General features: G+C 43.9%; 1 protein-coding gene across 2 annotated transcripts in view; it reads right to left on the bottom strand.

The window, feature by feature from the left end:
* The window catches only part of C15H16orf72 (chromosome 15 C16orf72 homolog), a 59,279-nt gene that overhangs the window by 21,817 nt on the left and 14,879 nt on the right, over positions 1–22,583 (bottom strand). Inside the window, exon 5 of one of the 2 annotated variants that reach the window (XM_032606425.1) lies at positions 8,993–12,022. The exons of the other annotated variant lie outside the window; for it this stretch is intronic. Within the exon in view, the coding sequence (XP_032462316.1) occupies positions 11,778–12,022 (245 nt within the window). The 3' untranslated portion in view covers positions 8,993–11,777. Of the gene's footprint in view, positions 1–8,992; positions 12,023–22,583 lie in introns of those variants that run through there. 2 annotated transcript variants of the gene reach the window in all.

Below are 22,583 nucleotides of genomic sequence, written 5' to 3'. Positions count from 1 at the left end.
CAAGGGGGTTTTAACTCTATCTATGGGTGAGGACCCTTCCTTTTTTGGGGGGGGCTATGCCACGCGGCTTGTGGGATCTTAGTTTCCTGCCCAGGATCGAACCTGTCCCCGCCCCCGGCAGTGCTAATGTGAAGCCTGAACCACTGGACCGCCAGGGAATTCCCCCTTCCATAGTATATATTTATCCATTCTATCACAGTAAACAAAAACCACTTCTATAGTGCTTACTAAATGGCAAATGCTACTATAAGAACTTTCGATTATTAAGTCATTAACTCCATTTAAGCCTCATAACAACAACCTATCCACATTTTAGATGAGGAAACTGAGGCACAGAGCAGTTAAGTGGGTTTGCTCAAGGTCACACAGCTCATCAGTGGTGGAGCCAGGATATTCAAATCCTGTGTCCAGAGATTGTACATCAGCATTACTTTTTTTAGTCCTGCTGTGTTGTTCTGTTTCTTTAAATAGTGTGCCAGCCATTCTAATAAAGATTTCCATTTTTTTTTTTTTTTTTTTTTTTTTTTTTTATGCGTTACGCGGGCCTCTCACTGTTGTGGCCTCTCCCGTTGCGGAGGACAGGCTCCGGACGCGCAGGCTCAGCGGCCATGGCTCACGGGCCCAGCCGCTCCGCGGCATGTGGGATCTTCCCAGACCGGGGCACGAACCCGTGTCCCCTGCATCGGCAGGCAGACTCCCAACCACTGCGCCACCAGGGAAGCCCAGATTTCCATTTTTATACTGAAGAAAAGGCATGATTGAGTGGAAAAGAAGCTATTCTCTCTCTTTATGCTGAGACCACGAAACATCACCATTTAACTGGAGTGAATATAAAACAAAGTTAAACACATAAAATGATCCCGAATGACACACTCCCCACCGGATCACAAGTTCCATGGCAACAAGGATTGTGCCTTGATCAGGTAAAGGAAAATCACACAGACGGAGTCTGGACTAGAGAGATGAAATTCCAAGTTTGAGTGTCAGCTGGGTATCCTCAGACAAGTCACTCAGGCTTTCTGAGCAGCAGCTTCTCCATTGGCAAAACAGACACATACACATGCCTTAGGGGTTGCAATAACCTTGCAATGGGATATATGCACGTAAAGCACCCAAGAGACAGTGGAGAAATGGGGTTACCAGCACAACTGGCCTTTCATTTCCCTGTGGGCACAGCACAAATTCCTGCAGGACTGGTGGACTTCCTGTTTGTTTTGGCCAAAAAGCCCAGGCCTGCTTTGCTCACAGCCACGTGTTTGCCTCCTGCACAGGCTAATGGAAGGATTACAGCCACAGCTGGGACTAGGAAGGACTTCTGAGGCAAAGCCCTGGAGGGCAGACCCGAGACACCACCAGAACCCTGGCACAGTCTGGGGATGGGAGGGAGTTTGCGGGGGCGGGGTTGGGGGGGAGGCGGGTAGTCCAGGAGCAGGGACTAAACCCCGAGAATAAGTAAGTGCGAGTTACAGTTCATGGATTCCTGAGTATCCCAAGCCAGGACCCCAAATCCAGGGCCGGTGAGAGGGCCCATTTTAGAGGTGGGCAAGGTGAGGAGCCTGAAGGAGCCTGGAAAGGCATCCACCCATTCTCCCAGGTGCCCTGACCCAAGGAAGGCCAAAGCCATCCCCACCCACAGAAGGTGCTCAGTTGAGCCAACAGCCTGTGTTGAACTCAAGCTTCCTTAAACCGTTATGCACTCTGCAATTCACCTTCGTCCTGGGGATGCCAGCTTCACGCATGGGTCTGACCCCGTCAGCATCTGAGTGGACCACCCCCAACAAACAGGACTTCATGGAATTTTCAATCACCACCCCCAACAAACAGGACTTCATGGAATTTTCAGTCAGCCTAGGGTACTGTTACCCAGTTTGACAATGAAGGCCCAGACCAAAGTTCAACAGAATTAGGGAGTGAGGTCCTGGCAGTGTGGGTCCCTCCAAAATAGTCCGGCAGTTGGACTGGGCACTGGGAGGTGGTGCAAGGTGGGAGGGGGCTTGGGGCCGTGTCCTTAGGGGGAAAGAGGAGCACTGCGGGATCTGGCGGCAGGCTCCCTGGGCTCAAATCCGGACACCAGGGTCGCTGGGCCCATTCATCAGCACCCACTCAGCGCCAGGAATCCCCGGTACAAGCCCTGCCCTAGGAGACGGTCCCTTTAAGGCTCTGGTGGGCGGGCCCAGCCATTTTCAAGAGCTGACCCTGGCTGTTTTTCAACCTTCCAAACTCCAGGCCCAAACAGGAAGTGAGTCCCAGCAGGAGATTGCCAGGCTCCCAGACTTAAGGGGATATTCAAGGACGACCCTAGGTGCCCCCGGGGGAGGGGTGGGGGCCCAGGACTTTGCTGGGTGCATGGCTCTGCGGGTGGGGGAAAACGATTTCAGCATCTGCTTGCATCACTGAATGGTGTGCCTGAAGGAAGTTCTCAAACTCAATCCAAGTTCGTCCAGTTGACCAGGTTATGCAGCTCACATGGGCATCCTCCAGTCCCTGGCCAGGCCCCCAAAACAAGAAATTGTTGCCTACAACCCCAGGAGGTAGTTAACCAGTGTCATCCCTATTTTGAATGAGGAAACTGAGGCTCAGGTTAAGGTAACCTGCTCAAGGTCCCAATCCTCTTGAATTTGAACCCGAGCTTCAGCTAAACAAGGAATGCTCATAAGTACATTCTAGACAGGGCAGATGCAGACAGATATGGGTTCAGCTCCTGGTTTGGGCACCCCCTTAACCTTTCAGTGCCTCTGTCTTCTCATATGTAAAATGGGGATCCCCTCATCCCATCAAATATGGTTAAGGATGTCCACTCGGTGACAGGCACAATGACAGTGAATAACACACATGGCCTCCAGGAAAAGCAGACACAACGCAAAAGTAAACCAGTAAATAAAATCACGACAGGATGAGAAACAAGGGGCATAGAGGATGATGGGGGAGGGGAGGGTCCTATGAGATGACATGGAAGACGAACCAAAAAAAATAAAGTGACAGCCTTCTCAACAGTGCGTGAAAGGGCACCCCAGGGGGCAGACATAAATCAAAAGAATTCCAGTATTTGCACAACTTGGCGCAAATGTTCACAAGGAGAGGCCTCTGGGGAAGGTTCCAGTGCGGTGGCCCCCGAGCCCTGCTAAGTCATGTCCAAGAAGGGAAACCCTCATCGCTGGCACCTGCTGAGAACACCAGCTGGGGTGACAGCTGACCCCAGCCTCAGACGGGGCCACCTCGGCGCCCAGGGCCTGGAAATAACTCCCTCGGCCTTCAAGCACCCCACCCCTGCCTGCCATGAGCCTGTACCAGCGGTGACCCCGCTGGTCGCCTACCTAAGCCGGGACATCTGGAGGGGAGCCCACTATGGGGGTCGCGGGCAGCCGCCAGGCGCGCAGACCCAGCCGATTTAAAACGGGTTTCACTGAGCAGCTTAGTCTCCGGGACGTCATGTCCCAAGACGTCGAGTCCCAGGCGGCTCCGCGGAGCCCACCTGCCGCGCTCGTGCTGTCCTTGGGTGGAGGCCCAGGCCTTCCCTTCGGGGCGGGTCCGTCGTCCCGGTGCCTCTCCCCGACGACCTCGGCGGCCCCCTCCTCCCCCAGAGCGCCCTCCTCTGGCCTGGGTGCCTCAGCGTCCCCCGCTGTCACCACTTTCCATCCTCAGGACAGCCGCTCTGGCTCCCCTGGAGAAAGGGACAACGCTCTCTTGCGGCCCCGGTGCCAGGATTAGGAACTCGCTGCTCACCGTGAGGCGGGTAACCTTCCGTGTGAGGCGAGTATCCTACCGTGGGAGGCGGATATCCTTCCGTGGGAGGCGGATATCCTTCCGTGGGAGGCGGATATCCTTCCGGGTGAGGCATCACACCATTTCATCCTCCCTTACTGACGGGGAGAGCGAGGCAGAGTGGCCAACACTTGCCCAGGTGGGTGGGTGACTATACCCACGAGGCTCCATGTCGTCCGAGCACAGTTGCCAGCGCAGCCCCGAGGGCTCCCCAGGAACCCGCTGCGCACCCAACCCTGCACAAGGCAGTGGCCACAATGCCAGGCACCCAAGCTCCACTCTCCTCATCCGGAAAATGGAGCTGGCAGATATCTTCACCCTTTTTCATTACAATAGTCATTACTAATACAAGGTACAAGTCTGTACAGGCTGGCAAAGGAAGAGCTCCAACTTATTTTTTTATAAATTTATTTATGGCTGCATTGGGTCATTTCTGTGTGTGGGCTTTTCTCTAGTTGCAAGGAGCAAGGGCTACTCTTCCTTGCACTGTGTGGGCTTCTCATTGCGGTGGCTTCTCTTGTCGCGGAACACGGGCTCTAGGCGCGCAGGCTCAGTAGTTGTGGCTCACGGGCTCTATAGAGCGCAGGCTCAGTAGTTGTGGCGCACGGGCTTAGTTGCTCCACAGCACGTGGGATCTTCCTGGACCATAGATCAAACCCATGTCCCCCTGCATTGGCAGGCGGATTCTTAACCATTGCGCCACCAGGGAAGCCCTCCAACTTATTTTAACTGAAAACAAAAAGTGCAGTTGAGAGTGTATGTGACCCTTTTTGTATAGTTTTTCAGGAATACGTATATTTAAGTACTTGTACAGAAATTCATTCTAAAGCGCGCCCAGTAACTCTTGACAAGGTAGAGAGGCTGGGGGTCTGCACCCCACCCTGATTTCCTGCAACGGGGAACTGCTCCTTGAAACAGGATTCCAAGGTGAGTAAATGCAATGGCTGGCACGCTCTGGGACCAAGGTCCTTCATTTCCTGCTGTGCCCATCAGCCCCGGCCTTGGCCCAGCTTCCCTCAGGGGCAGAAGGCCACTCAACCCCAGGCTCAACTCCACACACGAACCTTTCTGTACTGTTTTCCCAAGTGCATGTGTTACCAATAAAAATTTTTAAATGTAGAGGTAACCAGGTAGTAGGACTTAGGACCCACTTTTATTTTTTAATTTGCCTTCTTTTAAAAACAGAAACCCTGTCCCCACCCCAGACCTTTGGATTCTGTATGTAGGTGGGGAGTCCAGGAATCTGTATTTTTAAACCTCTTCCAAGGTGACAGTCCCGCCAGGTGCAGGAGAGTCATCTCCTGGGGCAAGACTGCTGGGTCACTCCTGGTGAGTCATGATTCACAGCGCCCTGGGGCCTTGTGGGTGCAAACTTCCCCCTGCCACGCCCAGTAAAACAGCCTGCCCCAGAAGAACGTCCAGACTTCCTGAAGACCTAAGGGACTGAAGGTGGCTGGGCAGGCAGTTAAGGGGAGCGGCGGGGTACAGGACCAGCTGCCCTCAGCCTCAGGGCTGGCCTGAGAGCCCGGTGCCACTGGCCACCTGCCCAATAAACAATCTGGAAAGGGCCAAAGCACCATTCCCCTCTGGATTCTCTGAAGAACCCACCAGAGGTCCTTGGACAGTTGTCACTAGAGGAGCTTTAAAAATGCTAGTGCCTGGGTCCCACCCCAAGGAGTCTCATCTAGTGTGTCTGGGGTACACCTGACCATGGCTGATTCTAACGTGCAGGTAAGTTGAGAACCACGGAATTGGAGAGGAGACAAAATAGCAAAAGGAGCTGGAGTCGAACGTAGAACCCAGGAGAGATCCTTCTCACACTCTAAGGGGATTTTATCCAGCCAGGTGGACAATGGAGGTGACCATATTGAGCGGCTCCTGGGTGTGCTTCCCACGTGCAGCTGTCATCCCAGGCATCTTCACCTCACCTCGGACAGGAGACAGCGCTCACCTCACTCACCACCATACCCTGGTTCTTGACAGACTGTGAAGGTCCATAGGGAAAAAGAGGGACTTTTCATGAAAATCTAGAAAACTTCAAGCCACCTTTATCTACTCACTCATTCAGGAAATGTCCAAGTTCCTACACTTTGTGCCAGGTGCTGATATCCAGAGCTCCCAGGTTTTCAAACTGGGTGGGAAATCAGTGTAGTAGTTCACAGCATACTGTTTAGAGAAATAGCAAGAAACCATAAAGTCAAGTGCACCACACACAAAAAGGTAACAATTCTCTACTTGTTTCAGTTGTGGGGTGTGTTTGTGTGCATGTGTGTCCACACTAGGTCTTCAAGGGAAAGGCGTTTCTTTCTGTGGATCACAGTCCAAATGCTCAAGAAACACTGAGATGGGCAAGAGACAAGCCTTAACGTACCAAATATAATTGTGTAAGCAAACACAGTTCTGTAGACATTTATGTTAACCCAAGAAGCCCCAAACAGCACATCAGAACTTCGTGGTAGTTACAAACTTCTAGATACACCTTGAAATCAACACTGCCTTTGTGGTCTTGAGACTCACTGCAGAAGAGATGGGTGAAAAAAGCAATCAGCCTCCTCCATGATTTGATCAATGTTCTCCTCTCCCCCAGGAATTTCAGCCCAGCATCACCACCACCCCTAAGGAACAGATACCAATGGCCTGAGAATCCTTCCACAAATCCCAAAGGTACAGTGGCACATACCTTGGTGGACTTACGGGGGTCATCTGGATTAGCAGCCCACCGGGGACTGAGGGGCTGAAAGCACCCCAGGGAAACCAGTGGGGGCGGGCTGCCCCAGCACCCCCAGCCCTTCTTCCTCAGGCTGCACACCTGCTGAGCCTTCCTCATTGCTGCAGCTGGATAAAGCCTAGGACTCCTGGCGCTCTCAATGACAGCTCCATGAACGATCGGAACCCTAAACACTTCAGGTAGCTCAAAGCACACACCCACCAGATCCGCAGCAGAGGACTACCCCAGCCCTACCAAGCGCCGCTGTGCTGCAACAAAGCACAACCGGGACCTGCACTGAACTCAGAGCGGACACGCCCACCCAGCACCCAGTCCCCTGGGTTCTGAAGGCCTGGCTCCCCAACTCGAGGATTAAGGACTCATAAAGGAAGGTCACCTGTACTTGCTGGCCTGTGGCATCCTAGGTAGGCGTTCAACTTCATTCTTGAAAGTAGGGTCTCACGAACATGTAGACAAACTTTTGCCCTATACCACAAGCTTCACCTTGTGCTTGGTACCTACCCCTCTGGTCTCAAACTGTCCCAGGACATGGTGAAATCAGCCCATTTTCAAGCCTGGAGCTTCCACGTTCCAGTCTCTCACATCACTCAAGTGTGTGATCCAGCACTAACTCCTACACAGGAGTCAACCAGCACAGCTGAGTGGCCACACACATGAAGGACTTAGAAACCTACAGAAAATTGTTTGGAAGGTTACTCTCCAAAACTATCCAGTTTTTACCTTTGGAGAGGGCTGAAAAGCCTTTACGCTAATGTTTGACATTTTAATTTTCCTTATAAAAACGAATATGTTAATCTTTTCAATGGCACATAAAAAAAAAAACTATCAGCCACATTCCAGAGTTAATAAGGGCTCCACTGATGAAAGACAGATTATAAATGCAGATGTAAATGTATCCACAGAATTCAAGTCACTAAGCTTCGCATCATCTTTTTTCTATTTCACAGATGATGAAACTGAGCCCAGAGGCAAACTTACCCAGGCTCCCACACCTAGTGAGTGGAGGGGTCAGCATTCAAATCCACATGATTTCAAGCAAACGTTCCTCCCCTCATACAAGGGGGCAAAAGGCAAATGGAAATCGTGAGATCATTTCTCTCTGCAAGTAGTACAGCTACCCAACACTGGCTAAGATGTAGGGGGAAAGGCACTCTTATAACCATGTTGATGGAAGTATTAGCCGATCCTCCTTATTAAATATTAAAGTATATTAAATATTATATACATTATATATATACAATATTAAAGTATTTTAATATTGAATTTTAATATGAAATTTAATATGAATTCCTTTGAACCAACAACTTTACCTGCAGAAATTTATCCCATAGGAACCTAAAAAAAACTTGAGTGTTCACTGTTACTAACTGGAAAAAACTGGGACCCACCATAAAGGCCCAGACATACCATGGAATTCTATTTAGTCACAAAACATCACCATATACATTCTTATGCAGAAAGACCTGCATATACTATAAGCTGCTGTGTGGCTGGATTTTTCCTGTTAAAAAAAATTTTTTTAAGCATTAACTCAATACAAATAAAATGAGGGGCCATCAGAAATTTGGAATAACATCAATGAAACTTCCCAGTTTTGCCGAGGGCCACAAAATTTGTGCTGGACTCTCAAAACCCTCTTGCATCACAGGCTACTCTGTGCTGGACTCCACAGAGAACATGCAGGGCCCATCACAGGAAGTAAAACCCTGTCAAGTGCATCAGTACAACACAGTGACCCCACTAAAACATCGCACACCTCACAAACATTCCAGCGTGGGGTGTGGAAGCAAGACATACCAGGTGAGGTCATCTGAATTGATCAAAGTTGTAACAGCTTTCAAGAGGGAGCAGGTACTATAACAACATCTGATCAGAATAACCAACTAAACTTAACTAAATTAAACATATGAATCTTAAGTTTAAAATAAACAAGGGTTTCTTCTGGCGGAAGCTTTCACGTAACTGCACTCCAAGAGTCCAGAACCTACCTATGAAAGATTCCCAACCTCCTAACTAGACACCTAAATAATCAATCTAATGGATGAAGTGGCAGGTAGTAGCAAGCTATACAAAATAAAATGTAATGAGACTAATCTGCTAACAGTCACTATACCTCTCAAAAAGTTCAGGTAGTAATGGTGCCAAAAACTTACTGATCCACTCATAATCATTTTCTGAAATTAACTGTGCTGCCTGTGTCCCCAGCTAAAGGCCCATTTCCAAATCATCTCTTGGCATCTTTCACCTTCACTGCACTGAGGCTAGCTCACCCTCTTGGCCAGGCCTTGGCGACTCCCCTTACTGTTCAGCAAATTAGCCCAGCTTTCACTGCTGTAAGGCAACCTTAAGGCCCAAAAGCCACAGTAACTCAAGTTTAATGAGTTCCAGCAGCCCTTGGGAAAAATATTTCGGCTAGTTATTTTTTAAGCCTGAACTTCATCTGATTATGTCAAAGTTGTTCAGATGTGATGACCAAAACAAAACTGCAGACAAGCCCCATAGTTTTTTGGTTTTTTAAATTATTTATTCATTAAATGATTTAAGGTGTGTACCACTACTCCAGTTGGGTAAACCACATTGAAGAATTTGACTGCAGGTCTTTAGATTCAGCCAAATGCTTTCCATTAATTTTGCTCTATAAAATACCAAACATTATATACTTAAGTTTTTAATGCTTCAGCCATGCTCAGAACACTGCAGCTTAAGGATAACTCAACCCACTCATGCCAAGTTAGGGTAACAGGAACAGAACTCATGAGCTATGACGTCTAAAAGAATCAGAGAATCTAGCTTAAGATGAAAAGAGGTTCTGTTCCCCCAAAGTAAACTGTCAGCCTACACTGTTCTCAAGAGACTGAAGGAAAAAAAAAAACCCAACATTAAAAAGTATCACACAAATATGCAATCTTCCATGATTTGTTTTGCATCTAAAATGGCACAAAGAAAGGCTGCAAAAATCTAGCAGTCAGAACTAAGTTTTCCTAAGAGAAATCATTTCCCTTTCTACTCCTAGGTCTTGGTTTATTCTGTGCTCAGGTGGCACAGGAGAGCAACGGGACGGGAGATGGGGGGAAGAGTTACTGCTGGGTGACAGAGCATTTAGAATTAAATGCAATGGAAAAAACTAACAAATGCTAAAGTTTTCAAAAAGTTTAATGGAGCCAATAAGATATATAAATTGTGTTCTGGCAGATGTGAAGACCTGCTTTCTCTTACCAAAGAAAATGGCACATGTTTTATCAAAATTTGACAATCGAGAGTAAAGGGTATTGAGATTAAGCTTCAGAGCACCAACTAAAACAAAAACCACCAAAAAAAATTTTTTTTGTTGTTACTAACTTGGAAAGAGGAACTAGAACCAAGGGGAGATTAAATATGTGTTCCTCAGCCTCAAAATCCTTTAGGAAAAAGAGTTCTGGCTGATTGTGAGCAATGCTTCACACCACCAAACCCAATTCCAGAATCTAAATTTACAACGATAGAAAAACAAAGATAACTCCAGATTCATTTCTTGATATATTCCAAAGGCAAGCCTGAAAGTATTCATAATACATAGGCTCACCCGTTTCCGGTAAAATGATACATTGCTATAATTCTTCCTATCATATTCAAACAAAAAAAATGATCCACTTTTGCAAAAATTTAGAAATGCCTCACTTTCATTCCTAGGTTTAGTATGGAATTGACTTTAAATAAGGGCTGTATCTATAGTGAATACAGAACTTCTTCAGTTCACACATTACATTCACATCCCACCCAGTCAATGAATATTATGGTTAACTTAGCAAAGTTTCTTCACAGAAAGATTATTAAATGGCTGAAGAAATTGCAAACTTTAACAAAGTGCTGTGAGTAATTACTGGAAAAACCCTTACACTGATTTGCAATGGTCTTTTAAGGATAAAAACAGAAAGTAACTGATACTGAGCTACAAGTTTGCAAGGAAACATTTTCACTGTCCTACTTGATACATTTATAATAATATGATAGAATAAATTACAGTACCTGGCAGGCTGACATCAGTTCTTCATCTAAAAAAAGACTACCATTCAGTTCAAGATATTAAAAATGAAGATGAAACATGCTCTAAAACATTGTAGGTACAAGAGGTCTTATATTTACTCAAAAGAGGAATCTATTGAAAACTTTTATTTAAGTCTACCTAACATCTAGAGAACCTCCATGCGATTCCATCTTTTCCAGAATGAGATTCCAAACTGCACTTTATAGGAGAGGGATTGGAGAGTTGGGTTTTGCTATTTAAGGTGTGATCACATTATTAGCAGATAAAAGACCTTTATCTTCCACCCATTCCAATGGAAACTGCACAAAGTAGAACATTCATGAAAAATGTTAAACAGAATATAACAGACTAGAATACCTACCCTCCCACCATCCATCTCGCTCTCACTAATACTGAACCAAAAAGGAAGCCCATAAAGTTCATGACCTCTCTACTTTAGGTCACCATGAATGCAGTCTACATGTTTACATTTACCATAAGGACAGTACCCTGCATGGGAAGTAGTACTTGTCTTAAAAATGAGTATTTCAATCCTACGAGGTTAATCTGGGGGCAATTTAATAATATTGCTACTTTTAGAGCACTAACACACACAAAGTGAATCCAATAAAGTTGTGTATTGATTCGATATTAAGTATTAATTGCATGACCATCATAGCACCTCTTTACATCACACAATCACCAGAATTAGAAACTGCTTTGAAAACTAAAAACAGGGCACAGTTCAATAATCAGAAGTTGCACAGTTACTAGAGAAACCAGGCGCACGGTACAGGGCTGCTGCAAAAATGGGAGCCTGGCGATTTGACGAGGAAGCCAAATCACGTGTTTTAGACAATTTTAGGAACCTGGCAATACTGTTGAAGCAAAATACTCAACACACAGGAAATGGAGCCGCCCCCCCCCCCCCAAAAAGCGTTCTATAACCAAATAAACATCTGATACTTCCTTTCCCTTTGAGAATAAATACAGTTAAGGTCACTTTTAGCCTTGAAACGGATATATGTTTGCCTATGATGATCTTGCTAACGACTACACGATATCTGATGTCCTCTGCTAGGACTATAGTTTTAAGAAAGCCATAGTTACAAGAGGCATCTACTGTAAATACCTAGAACTTCCTTTTATGGCAACCACTATAGAATTCACTTGTCTTAAACAGTGAACAAGGGAAGATGGCCTCATGTTTCCTTTGCAATAATAGTATATGTTGAGGATCAAGTGGCTTTCAAGCAGCATGGTGGGTGTGAAAATGTTTGCAGTTTAGATCATTCTGTTGCGTTTATGGGTTGGTGAGTCTGTAATGACATCGCCACACTGGGCTGAGGTACGCTTTCTAGTTCCACCATTGTCCAAGTGGAGTGCCATTTCTTCTGATATGAAAGTGTTCAAATCGACATCATGGAGTCCATTTCTCCTTCGACTAGCATTCGATCCACTGCTTACATGTGTAGGAGAGCCTGGGGTACTCGAACGCACGCTTATACTAGCCATTGCACCACTAAGACCTAGGAAGAAGAAAAAAGGTTTTAGAGTTGCTCGATTATTTAACCCTCTTGAAAGCAACCCAACTTTACTTTCAACGTCGTCATAGTGTCAAAGGATGTCTGCCTATTTTCCTTGCAAGGGGGTCACCGGGCAGCAGTTTTTTTCCTGGAAGAACGAATCATCTGGCTTTGACATAGGAGATGTTCACTGGTAATACTACCGATATTTACAATATCGGTTACTACCAATTACTGGAAGCTTATTATGCGGCAGGCACCATGCTAGGTGTACAACTCCATTATGAAATCCTGCCATCTACTCTACTAGGTATGGACTATAGGTAACTTAGAGCTGAGGAAGGAGGTGCTTGCTTTAAACAGGAGAAGATTTTGGTTATACAAAGTCACTGTTCCAATAGATAGCTGTGCTGTGTGTGTGTGCAAACAGGGGAGCATGCAGTCACTTCCAGGCCTGAGTGGGCTTATTCTGACATTTCTACAGATAAGGCGAGTTTATAATTTAGCATCTAAAACAGTACACTACTGAACATGAAAAAGGGTCACTATTAAAAATGATCCTGGGACATCAAATACAAAGTGATTCTGCCCTGGACAAAGCAGGCTATATGATCACCCCAAGGTCTGGACTATACTATACTTGGTATATACCCCTTAGGGCAGCCTCACTCAGCATCATCTCTAATCCTTCGGGGGGGTGGTAGAACAAGGGTGGTATAAAAAATCCTGCTGCCTTGCCTTCAAGGTTAAGAGTTACTAAATCCAGAGTATTCCAGCACTCATGGTCAGACACTCATTCCTTAGACCCCTGAACAGTTAAAGGAGGCCATTGTATGTTCTGCTTCTAAATGTTCAGGATACACCTGTGAAAGGCATGAGAGGCCTGAAAACAAACCACAGCATTTAATTTAATAACCTGACATCACCGCCTGTGGATTTTCCTTCTTACGGACTCCCCCCCTTGGGCTATCCTAGCCTCATATATGGATTTTGTTAGTGCTTGACTAAACTGATATGATCTAGTATAATCAGTGTTTCCCAAGAATAGGACTTGTACCTTAAAGTAAGCTTAGAGGTTGGTTTCGTAGGGGCCCGTTCTCATTTACTCCATAAATGTACTTTAAATTTGAACATTAAGTTGAAAAAGGATTCTCTGCTTCCTACCACACCAAAGCTATTAAATTCCCTTTGACATTGTTCTCACTCTACAAATACTGTGAACATTCCCAAACCCTTGGCCTCAACCACCTCCCATACGTGCTGATCAAGTTCTGCAGTCCACACCTCCTTTCTAAACTGCTCTCAACTCCCTACGCTAGGAACCAACCAGTCCCCTCACTGCTCTCCCTGTAGAAGATGCATCCTCTTTCCCTTTCCCTGGTGGCCAGAGGAAATCTGATCTCACTCATTTCCAAGGCTAGTGCCTATTAAAAATAAATAAAAGCACTAATACTGGAATACTTCCTATGTCAGGCACTGTATTAATAAGCACTTTTTAATTTCATCCTCAAACTCAGCCTATGATATTTGTGTTATCTTTTTTGCCAATGAAAAGCAGAGGTTAAAAGGCTGAGCAAGGCACTCAAGGTCACAGAGCTAGTAAGCAAGAGCTGGGACCCAAGACTCAAACAGAATCTAAATTCCTACTCATGTTATGCTACCCACCTCTTCGAGCCTAAATTATTTCAGCCTCAGGATCTAGGGCCCGGCCTGCCTCGCAGGTCTGTCTCTGAGCAGCTAAAGCTAACTAACTCTCCCTTCTGCCCTCTTCACTCCCATCCTAAGGCTTAATAATCATGCACTGCCAATATCAACTCATCTGCAGTTCCTAAAAATGGCCCGGGCTGCACCTGCCTCCCAACATCTGCTCCCCACTGCCTGAGGCCCAAGTTCCTCCAGCACCGCCTCCCAGTCTGGGGCTACTTTCCTGGTTCTCCTCCCTCTCCTTTGAAACTCTCCTCTTTGCTGTTCTCCAGCCTGCCTGCTCCTTCCTCACTGGCCTTTGCAGGCTTCTCTTCTGCCCCTCACAGGCTGATGTCACCCAGGTGAGAGCCTTGGCCTCTTAGCTTACCCACAGGCATCATTTTCCACATCCGTGCCACAGGAGCAGACATTTTTCCTGAGATCAAGGGCCCATCCATATTTCTAACTGCCTGTTGGCCCTCTCAAACCGAACATCTTCAGAAAAAAACCACGCTGCTTCTTCCCCAGCCCACACAACTTTATTAAAAGTAAAAAGAAGGGAAAGAAACGCCTCGGGCTGATTTCACATAGCACAGCACCATTGCTCATCTCTTCCTATAGACACTGTGTCTTTACATCTCTATCTCATGAACACAGTGCCTTGGCACATAACAGAATGCTTCAGAGCCCTACCCGTCACTCTGAAATCCAAAGCTGTTGATGTTTATTCACCTCTCCAATGCCAGGAAATATATACCCAGGTGGCTCTCTTCACTTCAGTCTTTGCCATGAAGTTAAAACTCAATTATTCCCAACTTGCTGGGTTTGGTTTTTTCTTTTTCTGTTTTTAAGTTCTCCACCAAGACTGTAAACTCCTTGAGGGGAGAGCTGTGCCTTTTTTCCTAATCTCGCAGCCTGTAACATACTGAAAGGTGTCTGTGTACTTGAGACCACCTTTTCATACCTGTTTCATAATGCAGGAGATTCTACGGTAATTATGCTGCAAAATGTGGGCCCTCAGCAATAAACCGGGCTACTTCAGTAATTGAACTCAGGATCCCCTAAGCATTCAATACCCAAAAAAGAACTCAACAAACCCTGCTCCAATGCCCCTCTTGTTAATGTAGGAGCCACGTAGCTGTATGTTTAACACCCAAGGCTCAAAACGCTCCATCAGAAGTGAAGAGGCACCTCAAGCAAATCCTTCAACTGCTATCCTCCATGAAAAAAGAAGAGAGATTAAACATCAATTTGGTCAATTTGAAAATTCCCCAGTAACTTCCAGAAAACCATAATCTTTTTTCTGTTGGGTGTATGACTCTGGGCTTAGTTTGACAGCTAAAGCAAAATCACAATGTGCAACATTACCTATTTATTATTATCTACTCTCAGCAGTGAAAATTCTTTTCAAAATTTAACTAATCTTCCCCCAAAAGACTTTTCACAAGTGTCAAAAAAAATTAAGATTAACAACCAAAAAATATATATTTTAAACAACCCAAATTTTATTTTATAAACCAATGACAGCTACTAGAAGATGCTTTAGGAAACCTTAGCTAAGCCACATGAACAATCAGGCCTATACAAGTACAGAGAATCTAAACATGCTTCAGAACTGAAAACTAAGTTGTATGGCCCAAGGGCATACAACTTAATTTCTACCAAAAACACACTTTTTCAAAAGGGCTATGGGAATATCAATTGACAAAAAGCAGTAGAACAAGTAGTATGATTAGACAGAAAAGTCTCCATTGCTTAATACAAGATAAACTTATCAGTTTTAAAAGTTTCTGCATTCATTTTAAAGGATTAGTGCAGGGGTGGAAAAAAGATCAAGAGGATTTAATCATACTTTGAAAAGAAAGCTCCCACATGAGCTAAAACAAAGTTACAGTCCAAGTTATAGGAATCTAGGTTACATGGCAAAGTGTTAAAAAGTAGCACAGAACTATTATTTTCATACCAAGGTCATGCTTAGGGTCATAAGAAAATCCTGTTTTCAGAATTAATTACATATAATTCCAGTTTACCAGCACATAGTTAGGTCACACAGAAAGAGCAAATGCAGAGCCCAGCCAGCCTCCCTTCCTCCATCCGGCAGCCCTGGAAGTGGCCTAGAGGCCGCCTCTACCCTTTCTGCTGGCCTCCCAGCCCCCTTCAGCACCTGCGAGACTCGAGACTCGCCCTGGAGGAGACAAGGCAGACTGTTTACTGTGGTTCCACTCAGCACAGGTCCAGGACCCTCTGCAGGTCTGCGCCACCAGCTCTCTCATCTCCGGCAGAAGGGGGATGTGAAATCCCCACAACTTGGACAAAGTGATTAACATTCTGACTGGAAACCCTAAGAAACAGGCATTCTTGCATTTGAAATGAAATGCACTATTCAAATGGACATACACTCCCTTTGCACAAAGTTGTATTCTGAGGTTTTAAGCAAGCAAGCACTTGTGTGTAAATGTCGTGTTTTAAGTGCACCAGGGGAGGAGTTCAATCCTGGAAAGGTGAATTCTACTAGGAAGATTTGGGTAATTTGAAGTAGATACCACTCCCCACCCCAATCTGTAAATTGTAATACTGAACTTTTATTGAAGTAAAGCACACTAAATCAAACCAATTACAAAGATACATGTGTCACACCAAGAAAACATTTTCAGTTATGCTGACAGCCCAAAATGCTTTCAATTTTTCAAAGACAGTTTTAATGCCATGGGAAAAATGCTCACGACGTTAAAATGAAAAAAGCAAGATACAGTACCATATACGCAGCATGATCTCAACTATGAAATAATTTTAATATTTATACATTGAAAAAAAAGACTGGAAGAAAATGCACCAAACATTTAACTGCAGTTATCTCTGTATAGTGGGAAAACAAGATACTGGATTTTTTACTTTTTGGAAATTTTCAAATTTTCCAAGAAATTAGTATTTATAAATCAGAAAACTAGTGGAAAAAAATAAAACTTAAATGTTAAACTACCAATGGATTATTAAGGAAGTACTAGGTGAGTAAACTGGCTTTGAGGCATGGCTTACATGGACTTCACCTCAATGAAAAAAATGTCCAAGAAAATTTTACTGCAAATTCATAACCGTTTTGTATTATTAATGTTGGAAGCTTTAATTAAGTCCTACCCACAGAAACTTCAGTAGCTAATATCTAATCTTAATATACAGAAAATGCCAACTTTTCATCAAAAATTTAATGCTATCTTAATTGCCTTAATTGTTCTTGTTCTCAGAGGCTGGTCTGAACAAAGGGTATGATTTAAAAATTCCAGCCTTCACAAGAGTTTCCATTAAAGAAGGTTACTTGAAATAATCGATCTTAAGCAATTAAGAGATGAGATTTGCTTTTGGTGCATTAATCTCTTACATCTTAATTTCCAAATAAGTTTTTAAAACATTTTACTATTAAATGACTATTGACAGTTCTGTTATTTCAAGAAGATGCAGAATGCAACATTCAACAAGCATTTATTAAGAATCTACTGTGTTCCACACATTGTGCTAGGAGTGTGGGCAAGAGGAGGAAAAGGGATTTTGAAAGGTGGTTGGATATAAATCCCCCACAGGTCAGTTCTAATTAATTCTCTACAACAGAAAATTGCCAAGAAGTTTCTTTCATACTGTACCATTGGTTTAAAAAGCACTTAACCTAAGTATCTGTGTGGCTGTCAATGTTTGTTTCTATATTTAGCTTTATCAACAGAAGGAATGAAGAGTGATAGAAAAGGGGAGAGACACAGAACCAAGCATAAATAATCAAATTTCTTCTTAAATGTACAGATCTCAATTTTATCAGGAAGATTTGTTCTCACCGAAATTTGGTAACTTCTCTACTACACACAGGCCAAAGAATGTTCTGACAAAATAACAAAAGCTACAAAACCTGTGGCTCGAAGGAGCAAGAAAATCCTATTGGTCCATGCTGCCTAAATTCACAGCTTTCCAAAACTCTAGAAGAAGGGATCCATTTTATGACAAATTCAGAATCTGCCTTACATTTTTTTCTAAAGTAAAAATTCCTACCTGACCTTACACCCCTGAATATGGTATCAAGTGAATGCATTTTTCTTGTATGGCCCTATACCCAGTCTCTCCAGATCCAAGAATCTTGTCAAGCAATTTAATGATTTAAGAGACTAAGGATCACCACATATGCCAGAAAAAGACTTTGTTAGACAAAAGAGAGGCCAGATATAGAGCCTAGTAACTCCTAAAGTGATGGCACTGTGCCTCAATCTGATTGCCTGGGATTACACTTCAAACTGTCTAATAGTACAATTCTATTAGGCTAGAAACTCCTTGAGAGGTTATGTGATTCATCTTTGTATCACCTGCCCCTATCACTAGCCTCTAATAAATAGAATGCTTGGCTGTTTACTGTGTTCAGTAAATGTTGCGAAATACGAAAGGCTACAGAATGACAAGATACACTTGCATTTTTAAATGACCGCACCTTCCACAGAAGGATTTTAATTGCAGAAATCAGAACTCATAACACCACAGCCAGCCACACACACACACACACACACACACACACACTTTCCAGACTAAAAAGCTTCAGACTTTAACTCTCGCTAAAAAAGCTATCTTTTAACACACACAGTGTTTTCTCAAAAACAGACAAACAAAACAAAAACCTTTTCTTTTGTTACTTTCCTTTTTCGGGGGAAATTCTCCAATATCATATTAAAGGCTAGACTACCTGCATTTGCCTAAGACCCTTTCAGTACTTACAAATGTAGCAGCCCACTGTCTTTTTTAAACTTTTGTTGTTTAAACACAAAAGGAACTTGAACTTGAGCAAGGAGATATCTTAAAGCCAAATGCCAATGACAGCAATGGCTCCCACCAGTGACTAGTTTAACACCCAGACCCTGTGTGAACTGATGAATTTTACAGAGGGTCAACCCAGTCCCAATGGGGTTTTAGTTCCCTGTACTACAGTCAAGAAGAATGCCATCAATGACTTTTAGAACTACCAATAAAACCAAGTGTCTCCAATTTTTATGGAACAGTCTGAACCAGGGCCAAAAACCTACAAAGTCCACCTATGAAATGACTGAGAGCAGGTTTTTAATAAAGTTAGCAAATGAGTGAAGTCTGACTTGGCACCCGGCTTACTTTCCCATCCAGGTCTCTATCTTCCACATATGTGCCCCATTCTAGCTCTGGACCCTTTTTACCTAATCCCTATGATGACAAACAGAACCCAAAATGAGGAAACCAGATTTCAATCTAAGGCTTTCTAGACACAGCACTAGCTTGGGCAAATCAGCTCAGAATCTCTTCATCCAGTAGACAGAACATCACCAACTTCACCAGTTTATACCAACATAAAAGAAGCTCAAGATCTCAGCAAGTGATACAAGTAGGTAGTTAACACTAAGTTTTTAATTATCCCTTCCTCTGGAATGATTATCTGCAATTTAAAAAGCCACCCTTCCTGAAAAGGGAGAAAAAGTATCCTCAAAGGCCACCTGACCTCCAGGTCTGTTTTTGCAGTAATGCTATCCAGAGGCAAAGAAGGCACTCAGGACTTAGAACTAAGCAGAAGTCCTCCTTCTCTCAAGGCAAAGAACACTTTGTTTAAGGGTGGGTACTCTGCTTCTCACTTTATGTATCTCCTTTTCAGAGGAGACTGCCTTGGAGACATTAGCCATCTTGCCCAAGGTCATGCTGGGAACGCAGCCTATGTACAAAGCCTAAATACTCTTCCTGCTAAAATGAACCAGAAATACAGGTTAAAGCCATTCATCTTCAAGCCTACTTATCCAGACTCACTTATGGGGAAAAACCCCAGCAAGAAATACCAAACTTATGTATATAGTCTGATGTCTTTAGGGAAGAAAAACAAGCCTAGAGACCTTTCCCATGCCATCCACCAGCCCTACTGGGGGGAAGAAACCCTAAATGTACACATGTAGAGGCACTGAACTGGGGAACCAGACAGATCTGGAATATCTGTTCTACCATTTACTGACCTGGTCTATTTTAGCCAAATAAGCCTTCTTCATCAATAAAACGGCAATAATCCAGGGGAAGTATTAGTTTTAAATGAGACCCTCCTCAGCAGGATGCTGACGTGAAGTAAACACTGAAAGAACCGCTCTAAAGGTACATCACCCTCAGGCCCCACTCCAAGACTCAGTTGTTCAGTGTGAAGAGCTGACTTTACAGCACTAAGATACACCTGACTCCGTTCTCCATTCTCCTCACCCTCCTCATACTGCAGTCACCTGGGGATCTATAAGCCTCAACTCTTTGGAAAGGTTCTCTGCCCCCACTGTGTTGACTGAGCAGACCTCTGAATCCCTGTGTTAAGCTCAGAACACATCTATGCCAGGTTCTGTTAAAGCCAGAAGCTCCAAGACACGGTCCCTGCACCACTGTAGCCCCAGTCTATGGGAAGGGATAGCTATGGAAGCAAAGCAAAAGGGGAGAGCAGACACCCAGCTCAGGGAAGGTTGGAGAAAATCGGGAGAACTGAAGGAAAGCTTTGTCACAGATGTTCGATCTGTCTGAAGGGATGAACAGGCAGAAGGAAACCTTAGAAAAGAGCATGAAGGCATTCAAAAGATTACACAGTATAGCTAAGATATCTGACCCAAGGTCAGATCAAACCACAAGGGTCTTAACAATGTTGTGCTCAGTTCAGACTTCACCCTAGAGGACACAGGGATACAAACGTTATTTTTCAGTGAAGCAACAAGATCAAAAAGATCACTCCAGTGGTCCCAAGAAAGAGGGACTGGTGAATGGGTTAACTCAGGACTGGGAAGCAAGAGCAGGAAGGAGATTATTCCAAGCGCCCAGAACTCACCTCCTCCAGAATAGCCTTCTCTGAACCCATGGCCAGGCCGCACTGTGAAATGTCCTTTTCTGACCCCAGAACACCTTACATATGACATCAAAATAAATCATCCAAGTATGCATTGGCCTCAACAGAAAAGGAAGCACCTATTCAATCACGTATTACCTAGAAACCGCACAGAATCTGCCACGTACGCATCTGCTGAGTGGCAAGGTCACAAAAACAAAAAAGACCTGTTTTTGCTTTGTTGAAGCTAGATGAGTCCGCTCTGAACACCTGCAGGACACCCTGGTGGAGATGTCCACCAGGGGACAATGGGGCATACGTCTTTAGCAGTCAGGAGAGAGGGTCTAAACTATAAGGACCAATTTTGGAAATTAAGACTGAAATGGCCCTTAAAGGGATTGCAGGAGAAGGTGGCTAAAGGCTAAACCCTGGGGAATGTAACCTAAGTCACTGAAAGGTCAGAGGTCAAAGTAGCCTAAAGAGAAGACAATAAAAGTCTCTAGAAGAGAAAGGATGACTAAGAGAGGAATAATCAGAAAGGCAGGCAGGGAACCACAAAATGGTCCAGATGATTTTTGGTCTATCTGAAATTTACATAAAAACAAGGTGCCAGCTATTAATCCAGTTCTCAGTAAATTTTTGATAATGTTATTTTAGGACAAGGATGAATAAGGAAAGGACAGAGATCAATTTAGCACATGCATATACATTTCTTTGATTTCTCTGGTGAGTTTAGCATCCAGATAAGGAGATATCATGTTACACAGAAAATAAACAACATATGTTGCAAACAAGTGCCAAAATAAAGCATTGGATTATATTCCTTAAACCTCCATAACCATTAGTTGACAGTTTTGATTGAAACTGTTTGATAATCATTAAGTGATGTACTTTTAATTGCAATACTTAAATGTAAGGCTCATGAGGGTACTGATCAAAGGATCTTATCATCACACCCTCACTGTCTACATGAAAAACTCTACAATTATCTTTTATCTTGGCCATCTGTCTTCATATAAAGAACACATAGCACATATGGGTGGCATTTGTTGGAAGTGAGCCGATAAAGAAAAAAAGAAAAAATTACAGGGGTAACTGTCCTCTCTTTGTTTTTTTGCTGTACGCAGGCCTTTCACTGTCATGGCCTCTCCCGTTGCGGAGCACAGGCTCCGGACACACAGGCTCAGCGACCATGGCTAACGGGCCCAGCTGCTCCGCGGCATGTAGGATCCTCCCAGACCGGGCACGAAGCCGTGTCCCCTGCATCGGCAGGCGGACTCTCAACCACTGCACCACCAGGGAAGCCCTGTCCTCTCTTTTAAGGACATGAGGTTGCTTATGGATAAGAATAAATCAATATGACTCCTACACTAATGTTTGCTTTGATTATAAATTTAAGTCAGCCTCAGTATACCAATTCTTTTCCTGTCTCCCCCTGGTACCCCAAAATTTCATGAATTTAGACTCTCCCTCCAACGTAGAACCCCAAGAACTTCAATTTGACCTCACATTTCATACATCTGGCTAAGCAAATTCTATGCAAAACCAAATTCTGACCAGTATGTACCCTAATTAAGATGAATTTCCAAATATATTTTAAAAGATCTGAACAGTTTTGACTTCAATTTACAGCTATTCAATAAATCAGATCATGAGGACACCTGGTTACAAAGTTAGTCATTAATCTGCTTTACAATTTAGTTAACAATGCCCTATTAGAAATCATTCAAATTACTAAAAATACTCAAGTCAGACTAGCATTCCCAACACAGCTATGTCCTCTAAAACCAATATAACACAAAACTCAGTATATAATGTTTCTGTGTACTCTTTTCAAGGGGCCCTATTACTGCATAGCAACTTCATGTTTTAACTACATGAATTCAGTTTATGAACCCTAGGAATCCAATGTACTCTGGATTGGCACTACTTCGTACGTTTATTGAAGGGAAAGGTTATTTTTCTATAGCTTTATAATTAAACTTTTTTAAACCCTCACAATTTAAACATTAAGTCAAAATTATAAATAGTACCTTCCTAAATCTACATCACCAC

This window comes from Phocoena sinus, chromosome 15 (assembly GCF_008692025.1).
Source record: "Phocoena sinus isolate mPhoSin1 chromosome 15, mPhoSin1.pri, whole genome shotgun sequence".
In the NCBI taxonomy this organism is placed as follows: domain Eukaryota; kingdom Metazoa; phylum Chordata; class Mammalia; order Artiodactyla; family Phocoenidae; genus Phocoena; species Phocoena sinus.
This window is presented reverse-complemented; position numbering and strand designations above follow the sequence as displayed.